The sequence below is a fragment of the Chlamydotis macqueenii genome, chromosome 1, assembly GCF_036417535.1.
Source record: "Chlamydotis macqueenii isolate bChlMac1 chromosome 1, bChlMac1.mat, whole genome shotgun sequence".
Classification (NCBI taxonomy): domain Eukaryota; kingdom Metazoa; phylum Chordata; class Aves; order Otidiformes; family Otididae; genus Chlamydotis; species Chlamydotis macqueenii.
In genome coordinates, this window is record NC_141556.1 from 204,351,793 (window position 1) to 204,363,408 (window position 11,616).

At 48.3% G+C, this 11,616-nt stretch overlaps 1 protein-coding gene across 2 annotated transcripts; it reads left to right on the forward strand.

Moving 5' to 3' along the window:
- Positions 1-5,311: 5,311 nt before the first annotated feature.
- On the forward strand, positions 5,312-10,986 carry VSTM5 (V-set and transmembrane domain containing 5). Of its 2 annotated transcripts, XM_086742704.1 has the most exons (4): positions 5,312-5,415; positions 8,697-9,026; positions 9,127-9,267; positions 10,818-10,986. In XM_086742704.1, exons 1-4 carry the CDS (start codon positions 5,331-5,333, stop codon positions 10,859-10,861), a joined length of 600 nt encoding a protein of 199 aa, XP_086598830.1. In that variant the 5' UTR covers positions 5,312-5,330; the 3' UTR covers positions 10,862-10,986. The 2 variants fall into 2 exon arrangements, with proteins under 2 accessions (XP_086598830.1, XP_086598823.1); XM_086742697.1 differs by lacking the exon at positions 10,818-10,986 and having other exon boundaries at positions 5,331-5,415; positions 9,127-10,576.
- Positions 10,987-11,616: the final 630 nt, after the last annotated feature.

The following is an 11,616-nucleotide window of genomic DNA, read 5'->3' on the forward strand; positions in this document are numbered from 1 at the left end:
CTTCTACCCCTGAGCTGTTGAATACAAGGCAAGAGGAGAAAGACAGTAAAAGCTGCTCATGGGCTTTTGGACTTTAGCCCAGGAAAAGAATCGTGAAAATATTCAGCAAAATGGATTCAAATTCTTGAGCAGCTTTAGATGAACCAAAACAAGTTTTTGAGAATAGATTTACCTACTGGTTGATGCTTGGGATTCTTTAAGCCTCTCACATTTATAGAGCTGGACTATGAAATCTGAGAAACAAGCCTTCGAGTGACACACATACAGCTTTCTGGGAGAGCCAGCCTGCCTATGTCACCAGACACAGCATCTCCAAGGTCCCCAGAGCCATGGATCAGCTGTGCCATGCTGGAAATCCCAGCCCAGCAGCTGTAGTAAAGTGAGGCATGGATGTTGCCATTACCTTCCTTTGGTGTCTGGGAAGATCCTGGTGGCACAGCCATACCGGAAAGCCTTTGTAGCCAACTCCTACAAGATTCACTTTTAATTTTGCAGTATTTGAGCATGTTTTCATGGCAGTCACACCTGCCCTGATAGGTGCCATAGCTGCTTCTCTGAGTCAAGCTGCTTTTCTTGGCATTGCTTGTGGCACAAGAATTGGAGGTAGGTTGATAATCAATGCCCCATGTCTTAGGTATCATCTGCAGGCAGGTGAATTGAGCATGATGAACTGGACAAAGAAGGAGGAGGGAAGACAGAGAGAGAGAAATATGCCAATGAAGACCTCAACGAATTGCAGTGGTCGTATAATGTGTCCTGCTACCGTAGTGCAAGCCTGCAGGCACTGTCCCTGTGCTGGCTGTGCCCTGTGCTCTTGCCACTGTCTGGAAGGGATAAAGGCCCCCTCAGAGACTCAAGAATTGAGGCTTTTTTCTCTCTGTTTTGCCATACACTTCCTAGAAAAAAGCAACTTCGTGCTTTGGTTTCCCGTTGAAAGAACATGGGGGTATTGCACTCTCTGTAAATACAGAAGGAGGATGTGACATTCTGAAGAGTTTTAATGCCACAGCAAAAGTCTGTTTAATTTCTGACACTGAACAGTGCCTTGTGGGCGAATGCAATCACCCGGCTATCCCCACTCCCACTTGTGAAAAGCTGTTTCCAAATGTCTCCCTTCTGCTAAGCATCTGTGCGTCCTCAGATGTCCATTTCTGCAGCTTTCAAGGTTGAGTTTCACTTCATTTCATTTTTTCCTGTTTTCCTAACCCCCAAAACCACGGACCAAACCACAGAAAGATTCGGGCAATCTAGCTACCTTAAAAAGTGGAGGAGTGCTGACGGACCAGGACTGCCCACGGTCTCTCCTCTTACAGCTATTGATTGATTTGGGGCAAGAGAAGGGCTTCCTCTGTGCCTCTGCCAGAAAAATAAAAGGTAAAAAGAAACCACTGACAAACAAAGTGCAGATTTGGCCAGGTTCTACTTCAGATGCCGAAAAATACTTTTTGTCATCTTATGTGGGTGGAAGGAATGTTTTTACACACCGAGACCTCCCAATGAATGTTCTTCTCACTTCCAAAAGACCAGAATAAGGTAAGCCTGGACCATCAACTTCATGTGAAAGAGGAGGGTCCAGCAGGATGTCACCTATGTTTTCCTCTATACCCGTGCCTGGTGCATATTTCTGTTCCCATCGACAAAAAGCATCTCAAGGCAGCGGTGAGCAGCCTCCGCAGCCCCCTGACCGGGCAGATGCAATGCCCTACAGTCCCCATTAACATTTCTTTGCTGAATTTTCTCCCATGGTTTCTCACAGGATGAAATGATCTCTAAATTGCTAATGCAGGTCTGGAATCTCTGTGAATTTTTAACTCTGGTGGTTTTTATCTTGTCTTCAGCAAAAGACAAGGTCAAGCATTTTGTCGAGTCCAAAAAGACATCAAAGGAAAAGGGCGAGAAAAAAAAAAACAACAAACCTTCTGTATAAAGCACTTCAGAGTACTCATGCAGCATATTAGAGAGCAAAAGGAGCTTTCTGGCTCCTATCTGGCTGTTGTTGCAATTGTTAATGTGGTTTTGTTCCATTATTAATGACACCAGAAAGAGAAATCAGGCCTTCCAGACAAACTTGAGAGACTCTCAGACGGCAAAGAGAAGGTAAAAAAAAATCCTTAAAATAATGGAAATAAGAAAGAGAAGGGGAAAGGAAATTTAAAACACTGAGCATGTAGCAATAAAAATCTGCAGATGTCTATAGCAGTGTAGGGATGGTGAACTGAATCTTTTGCAAAGCTTGTAAATGACTCCCAGAGCCAGTTAGTTTAAGGGTGCTTTGTAATTAAACAAGGAAAAACTAATTTCGTATAGCCTGTACTATATTCCTTGATACATTCATGTTTCCTAGAACTGCCGTTTGACAAGCAGAGAAAAATAAAACCAGAAAAGCAAGATTAATGGGTGAAATGTCTATAACCCGGAGTGGCTTATCATTACCCTCATCTGAATGTGGTTGGACAGGATTTCAATAAAAAGCTTTGTTAGGAAAATACATCACGAATATGCCAAGGTAACTAATCTCAGGATTAACACTCCAATCTGGCTTTCCTGTAAATGCGCTCCGAGTTAGCTACTGAATCAGCATCCCTGCAGAAGAGCCGGGCAGGATGCACCCCTTTGCCCCTACTCAGCAGAAACAGCTCCACTGCTGAAGCCTCGCACCAATGGCCAAGCGCCAAAGCCCATGACCCACCACCAGTTCATCAGCAGCATCCTCTTCAAACCCCATCCCAACAGCAGGAGAGAGCTTCTGAAGCTCATCCCCCATTGCATATGGGGTGCCGGGAGGCAGGCAGATGCTGGGGGGTGAGACTCAGAGGGGCCAAGCATCAAGGTTAAATTTGGTTAGACTGGCTGCTAATCAGCCACACATCTATCATCAGTACTCCTTGAAGCCAAGTGATTCGCTCTGCAGTCACTTGTTGATGGGGCTGCACATCACGGTCCCAGGTACCAGTCCCTATGGTGCTGCTCGCCACAGCCACGCTCCTCCCTAGGCTGCTAGCGGGGGGCCTGCCCCGAAAATCCCCCCTGCCCTCCACTTGCCCACCAACGGGTTCCCACCCTGCCCGAAGTGCTCGCCCGCTGCTGCCATTTCGCACCTAGCTGCATTTCTGCAGGCCTCCTCCTCGCAGAGGGGACGTTTGCAGCACAGCGGGAGAAAGCGTTGGTGGCAATGGGCTCTCAAGGAGAGAGGAACCAGTTGGCTTTCAGATAAATAGAGTTTATAAAAATCTGATCAAACGCTTTCTTAATACTGGGCATTTTGTCCTATGTGGCACTGTATTTCTTGAGGTGCAGTTTGTATTTAAAAAACCCCGACCTCTAGATACTTTATAGTTTTCCCTTTAAAAAGAAGGAATCTGAAAGTTCTTTGCTGTTAATTATTGATGCTGAAAACAAACACTTATTTCTTATTCCAAGACTGAACTTTGATCTATACTGCAAAGCTGAAACTGCCAATATTTGGGAAGAACTCCAGATCTGGATTTCAATTGTGTGACTAACACCTGTCTTTCCAATAGAGGGGATTAAATCAATGCAACTAGTGTGATACATTTGAAATTACTCAAAGTCCAATTCACTTTATATAAGCGTATGCCCCGTATGTTGTGCTGGCAAAATAAGTCACTGGGCCAAGAGCTCAAAAAGAATTTAAAGGTTTAAGGAAACAAAAAAGGAAAATGACATAAATTTACATTGCCATGAGACCTTCTTTAATACTTTGAGGAATAAAACTGCCGTGAAGTGATGGGATCAGGAAGAAGCTTTGCCAGTGGGGATCTCTCCCAAGAGAAGGGCTCCTCTATTTTCTCCTGTAATCTCGTTTTCAGCAGGGACACCCAGACACAATCGTGGCCTGATGCAGCAGAGGGACTTTGGCAAAGCACAAGAGCCGCTCAGACAGATGGGGTGGAAGGGAAGCACTTTGCAGCTGCCTCTCCAGCTGAAGTGCAACCACACTTTCAAGCACCCCCTGCACCACGGCATGCTGCAAAACCTACCTGAGAACAGATATTTGGGCAGTATGTCATCACTGACCTCTCTCTCCCTGTCCCTTCATCTGACTTGCATTGCTGAAGCTTCAAGAGATGCACCAGAAGTCAGAGAAGCTGGAGATTTTGTCACACCCTGAATAACAGACGGGCCCTGGGGTCCGTGCAGCTCGCACCCTCTCTTGCCAAGGCCTGACCTAAGTCTTAAAGCCCCTCATGAAGTGTGCGAGTAGGAAATTCCAATGTCACACAGAGGCTTTCCAGCGTCACCCTTGTTTTCCTGCCCCAGTGGGAGCAGGTCCCCTGCAGCCGAGCCCCAAGCAAGCCCAGCCCCGCTCCTGCCCGGCTCCTGCCCGGACCTGTGCTCCGGTCCCCCGGACCCCGCGGGGCTCACTTCGCACCCTCACAGACAACCGGTACGGAGGGAAACCCGCACCAGCCCGCACAGCGCAGTGGGAGAGGTGGCTGCCCGGGGCAGGGGGCTCCGGCAGATCCCAGCCGACCATCCCAGCGTGGGCAGCTGCCCTTTCCTCCCTCCTGCCCTGAGAAGCCTCTTTTATCCACACCCTGCTAAAGGAAACGGGAGGAGAGGGAAACACCGGGGGCGGGGGGGGGGGGTGGAAGGTCTGCAAAAGGGGGACCCTGGTGTGTAGCTCTTCCCTGAGCGGGTCTCCCGGGGGTGCATATGGTTTCGGAGAGCACCCGCCCCTGAGTGAGGATGAATTTTCAGGAGTGGGGCACTGGAATGTTTTCTCATCGTGTTTCCACCTAACTCATGCTGTCCCATGGTTTCTGAAAGGAGAGCAAGCGCTTCTGGGGACTTCTCCTCTGAAGGGAGAGAGGAGCACCCAGCGCTTGTACTGGGTGGGGTGGGATGGGAATCGGGCTCATTCTCCTGCGTGGCCATCCCAGATGGGGACACGGAGATGCTGCTGCCCCGCCACCTCCCTGCAGCATCACCAGCTCCTCGGGGCAATACAGTTGTTTTTAACACCGCGAAGAGAAATTTCCCTTGATGGGAAGAAAAGAAAAAAAAAAAAAAAAAAAAAGGCAAGCAGCATCCCCGGCGGGTGTCCCGACCCTGGCTGGGTCCCTCCCCGTGGGCGCTCATTTCCTGGCCGGGGCGATGGCGGGCGGCCGGGCAGCGCTTGCCCTTCCTCAGCCAATTGCATCTTCGGTCCGGACCGCGGGGAGCGAGGCGCGGGAGAGCCCGGGGGCCGGTGCGGCAGGAAGGGGAGGAAGAGGAGGGAGAGGAGCGAGGAAGACGAGGCCTGGGGCGGGCAGCCCCCGGGGTCGGGCCGCGTAAATGCAAACCCCTCCGGTACCGGATTCTCTCTGATGAGGTCGCTCCGGGGCTGCCGGGGACGGGGAGCCGTCGTGGGGACTGTCACCCTCTGCCTGGCCGCCGGCTGGGCTCTGCAGAGTAAGTGTCCTTTTCTCCCCTCCCCCCGGCCCCTTCCTCCTCCTCCTCCTCCTCCTCGCCCACCGGACCCCGCGCTGCCGCCAGCTTTTCCTCGCCCGCTCTTAACCGGGAGGGGATGGGGAGGGGGCTGGGGGGGAGGGGGCATGGCTGCTCTTTGTGGGCTGGAAACGCTCGTGGAGGGCTCGTCCCGGCTCCTCCTGGGGGAAAGTGGGGAGAACTGAGGTGGGACGACCCCCACGCCCACTCCCCGAGCAGCTGCCGTGCCCCCGTCTCTCAGCCCCACCGCTGCTTTCCCGACACAGACGGAACAAGGCGAGGAGGAAGAGGAAGAGGAGGAGGAAACAAATCCCGGTTAACGAGCCCGACGGGCTTCGGGTGTCGCTGGGAAAGGCAGCGGTGGGGAGGGAAGGTGGGCTTGAACCCGGTCCACGGGGGTCGGGCAGCGCGCAGAGAGGCGGCCGGGCCCCCCCGAGCGAGGGCTGTGAGGGGCTGCAGCCGGGCCCCACGCCGGGGAGCTCGAGTGGGCAGTGCCACCGGTGGGTTTGGTTCGAAGCTGTCAATGCCGTCTTCTTCATCAGCAAGGTGACGTGCAAGCTAAGGAAGAAATTCTTCACTGTGAGGGTGGTGGAACACTGGCACAGGTTGCCCAGGGAGGTGGTTGATGCCCCATCCCTGGAAACATTCAAGGCCAGGTTGGATGAGGCTCTGAGCAACCTGATCTGGTTGGAGATGTCCCTGCTCCTTGCAGAGGGGCTGGACTAGATGACCTTTGAAGGTTCCCTCCTGCCCAAACCATTTTATGATGCTATGACACCGAAGGGTGGAGGAACTGTCCCCAGAGTTTCAGAGCTCCAATTTAGAGCTGTCCCACTCATTTTAGAGCTCCTGTGTGGGGGCTCCCGGCTGCCAGCCATTTCCCACCCACTCCCCAGCATGCTGCAGGCCCAGCTGCATTCCTACGGCCGGCTCTGGTGTACACGGAGCTGCGCTTCCAGCTTTGGCTCTCGGCCAGGCCAGTACTTCGGAGTGCAGCAGGAACAGGAAAGTCACCACACTTCGGGCAGCACCAGTACCCTCCTGTCCTCCGTGCATGTTTTACTGGGCCTGAAGGGTCTGGTTTCACAAGCAGCCGAGCACAGGGCGCTGCGGGTGGGTGTGACGTTTGCTCTCAAGGCTGCTGCAGCTCTGTTTGGATTAGACCGGTCCAGGTCATCTAGGCAGATTGCATATTAAAAAATATTTCTGGAAGGTTATTGCGTTGCCTTTTTTGGCTTTGTGTGCTGGTTGGGACAGAACATGTTTGCAAACAATTTAATGGAAGGATTATTAATTTTTTTAACATTAACCCTGCAATCACATATCCAAAACAAAGCCATGCCTTTATCAAAACAGAAAAGTGTCACTATGGAGAGACACTCAGCTCCTGTCTAGTCAGAAACAGAGCAAAAGGCCTTTAAATAAACACACGGAGCAGAAAACAATTAGAACAATTTGCAGCGATTACCAAGGTTTCCGTCTGTTCTGTTTCTCTAGCTGCCACAAGCCCCTTTTCCACAGCTCTGGTTCGTCTCTCCCGCACACAGCCTGAACGGCAGCCCGCAGCTTGGCTCAGGATGCGCCGGGCTACCCAGCTTTCCGTAGTGTCTCTGCCAGGGGACCCGACAGCACAAGCTTGACAAGATGTCCATGAAGGGGGAATCCCAGGAATCTTATCTGGAAAAAGCCTAGATCTCATCTGATTAATTTACCCATCTCTCCCCATTTGTGGCTGGGGTTTTGCTGGCCATGGCAGGGTTCTTATCTTTTAATAAGATTTTTAAAAATAATTTCTTTCCCTTGAAGACTTTTTTTTTTCTTTGCCTTTTTAACCATTCTTTTCCCTGAAGTCTCTGGAGAAACTCCAGGAGCATCCCCAGGGATCCTGCTTTGCACTCCTTCAGCGTAGCTGAGGGTCCCGTCCTCCCTCCGTGCTGGGTCAGAGCCATTTCCCGCTCAGCGTGATTTTTTCAGTTCTGCTGTTGCAGCCAGGCTGCTCCCACAGTACGAGGAGAGCAGGTGAGCTGTGCCAAGCCAAACCAGGAAAAGGCATTCAGCAGTGAGGCTGACTCTGTGCTTTATCTGCCTTTTGCCTAGTTTGATTTTTGCAGGCAGATAACAGGATTTCAGTCTCTAGCCAAGTGTCCCAAACATGCCACCAATTAGAAAAAAAATATACATATGCCAACTGAAACTGGGATGTTTGGGGTTCATCCAAATCTTCATGCAGAAACGCTCACACACGTGCAGAAATTATTGCAGTTACACATTAAACAAAATGGTTAGTGCAGTTTCACAGTGGTATGAACAGCTTCATAATCACATCCGTGGGAACTGGGTGAGAATGAAATTTTTTTGTGTGTGCATTTTTGCCTGGAAATCATCAGGAACATGAAGTCCCTGACTTTGCATGAGACTGGGCGCCATTGCTTACATGCAATTTATCTGCACTGGCATATAAGAGAGTAGATTTAGATTAGATATAAAGAAGAAATTCCTTACTGTGAGGGTGCTGAGGCACTGGAACAGGTTGCCCAGAGATGCTGTGGATGCCCCATCCCTGGAAGTGTTCAAGGCCAGGTTGGATGGGGCTTTGAGCGACCTGGTCTAGTGGAAGGTGTCCCTGCCCAGGGCAGGGGGGTTGGAACTGGATGATCTTTAAGGTCCCTTCCAACCCAAACCATTCTATGATTCTATGATACCTGCCTTTTTGAAGCTGTTGTCTCAAACGTTGATTTTGCATCCTGAAAACATGATGAAGTCCTTGCCAAATCTTCACATACTTAAGCCTGCTACAGTTCTTGCTTTTAGGGGATAGTAATTAATTAATATAATGGGTTACCTTTGCCATGGCAATTAAACTTCCCATTTAAATGCAGAATTTTAAAGGAAAGCCAGTTACTGATGAATACAAAAGCATTGCTGAGAGTTTTCAGAAAATGTTACGCTTCCTTTCCCGAAAAGACATGTCCAAATTCTCTCCTTATGGATACTGAAACACTGAAACACATGCAATTACTTGTCCTGAATGGTGGAACTGTTTCTCCTGACTATCACCAATTTAAAATGTGTATTCAGTCTTTAATTTAAGTATGTATGCTCCTTTTATGGTCAGCAGAAGGAGAAACTGCAGAGCATAATCCATCCTGTCCTAAAAGAGACCACCGAATCACCCCCCAGAGGTCCCATCCAGGATAGTTGGTGCAGCACCACCTCCACACTCATTGCCCTCCTTTGTCTTTCAGCTCCTGGAGGAGTATCGTTAGTTGTCCCACAACCCAACATCAACGCAACAGTGGCACAAAACATCTTGCTGTCCGTTGAATACTCTTGCAGAGGTGTCGCCACCATTGAATGGAAGCATGTGTCCAGCTGGGGCACCACCAAAATTGTTGAGTGGAAAAGTGGGAATTATGTCAACATATCCACGGTATACAAGGACAGAGTGACTACTTTCGAAAATGGCTCTATACAGCTTCTGAACGTGGGCATGAGAGATGCCGGCTACTATTTTATCACTGTAACAGAGGAGTACGGAACCAACACCTACGGCACCATCATAGTCAACATTTACGGTATGAATTAGATGGGAGTTCTTGGCTTTACCCTATGTTTAAACATTAATCTGCTCATAATCAATTTTATAATATTATTTTTTTTCTGTCCTCCTTGCAGAGATTATCTATGAAGATTTACATTTTGTAGCAGTTCTCTTTGCGTTTCTCGCGGCAGTATCTGCCATTTTGATCTGCTTCATGTGGCTGTGTAACAAATCTCTGCATCTGTTCCAGAAGAAGACGACACACAAATTAACAAGTATGTCTCTAAGAATGCAGTCAAGGTGTAGGGTTTTCAAGTCTGAATTTTGAGCCTAAAATTCCCTTGTGATTTGAGCCATAAAGGTGCTAAGCAGGGACACTGAGAAACAAGACTGGAAGGGCTCAGCTCAGTTATCCTGTTCAACACTTTACTAGTACAGGCAGCCGAATAATAGGTATTTGGTTGCAGAACAATTCACAGGACATCTACCTTATACACTTTGCATCAGAAATGAGAAAACACTTACCAGCACTGCTAACTACAAAACTTAGAGAGAAAAGGCCAGAGCTGCAATACCCCCTCCACATCAGAGGCACGAGTCAAAGTCAAGAGCATCAGCAGCGCTCTCGGGGTCTGCACCAGAAGGGTATCTCCTAGGGGAAAATACTCAAATGGCCTTTGGGAGCGGCTCCCACCTCACTTCACAGAGGACTGCACCTCTTCTTCTCTCAGACCCCCCTTTCACCTGTCCTCACGTTTGATCCTCTTGCAGACTTCAACAAACACTGACTAATATCAAAAGCAGACTCCCAACGTGCACCAAAGATACCAGTCATGAAAAGCAGGTCAAGGGAACATTCACCTACTGGAGAAGAAACTTGCAAGCCACAGCCAGGGACGTACAGCCTAGGCAGCAAGAGAAGGTGCCACACTACGGGCACCGGCTCAGGCTCCGGGCACATCCTCAGAACAGGTGGTTTCTTTTGCCACTTCAAAACATTTCAGGTGTTTACCTCCCTTCTCTGTAAGTGCAGATCCACTAGTGGTTTCTTGCCCTGTAGGTAAAACGTTTGTATCTCTTCTCTAGTAAGTGCTGATTAAGCTGTTAAATTACAACAAGCGGTCAAAGTATCAATATTTTACTAGACCAACGCAATCCTAAGCCTCATGGCCCAGACTTCGTGTCAACTCTGCAAAACCTGATACAAGAGGAGATTAATTTGGCTCAAGCTCTCTCCTCCTTTCTGCTGCTCACCAGCTCTAAGGGCTGTTGCTCTTTTTCATGGTGCACACAGCTCACAAGCTTCTGTAGCTACTGAAAATTTTCTTTTCATGCCAGAATATACAGGTTTTTGTTTGGATAAAGCCTCTCCTTCCTCCCGTAAAGCCAGTCTTCCTACAGAAGTGAATCAAATACAGTTATTAGGCAGAGTTCAGGAAAACCACAGTTCTGGAGACTTGCTCCATCATCCCCTGGAACATGATCCAGAGCACGGATCTGCCCAGATTCCACCCTAGAGGAGTCCTCCTTTCCAAAGTCACAAAGAAAGGTGTAAGGTGTAAGGATGGGCCTTACAGACTTTAGTTTTCATAGCGTCTTCAGTCTTCTACTTGAAGAAACCAGTGTCACTTTACAGATAGTGAGACACTTTTAATGCAGTTAAATATTTTGAAAAGATGTATTTAAAACCTAACTGTAGATGAGTAAGCTTGAGCTAATATTAAAAAGTTCAGAACGTCTTGGCTATTAACACAGCGTTGTTAATTTTGGAACGCTGGCCTTCCAATGCACTTCCCAATCAATAATAATATCCTTTTATTTGCAGCAAGTACAACTGAAGAGATTGAACTGGAAACCATTGAGTGTTAGCCTGGGACTGTCTCATAACAAAAATAACAATTCTACCTCAGGAGAAAGTACTGGCAAGGAAAGCAAGAGGAAACCTAACAGGTAAAAATGTTTGTGACTACTGTAGAACCATCTTGACTTGCAAAGCTAATTAGACCTGAAATCAGCAGTGTCTGATGGAGTTGTTTTGACCTGTTAAGATTTCGGGTCTGCTAGCCAAGGTCAAAGTGAAAAAGAGTATGCATTCATGCTGAGCACGAACACATTTTTGTGGCTAATTAATAAAACCTGCAGCCTCTACCATTGCTAAAACCACCAACCAACCGTGCCTCTAACATCAGCCCATAAAGGAAATGATCATGGTCTTGAACGACGCCTGTGTTTTGGCTACAGCAAGTCTCCTATTACAGACAGAGCAGCCATTAGCATCCTTCAACATATTACATTTAATGTCTAATTACAGAATTACATTTAAAAGTTAATTGCAAGGATTGAATCCTGTTTATTGCGTATATGCTGCTACTTTTGGACATAAGGAATTTCCCAAACCTCTGAAGACAAACTGTAATTCTTCATAAGACAAAACTGACTTTGAAACAACGCTGAGCTGGTCAAAGTTCCCCCATTTATGTTTCCAATTGTTTACACTGCCCCAGGTTATTAACACACATTTTATGACATTTCTAGAGAAGGTTGTTAAACAAGGAACTGTGCACAGGCACGGAAGAAAACACTGTCTGTAATGATTAGAGCGGTCAGATAAAATACTGACACAC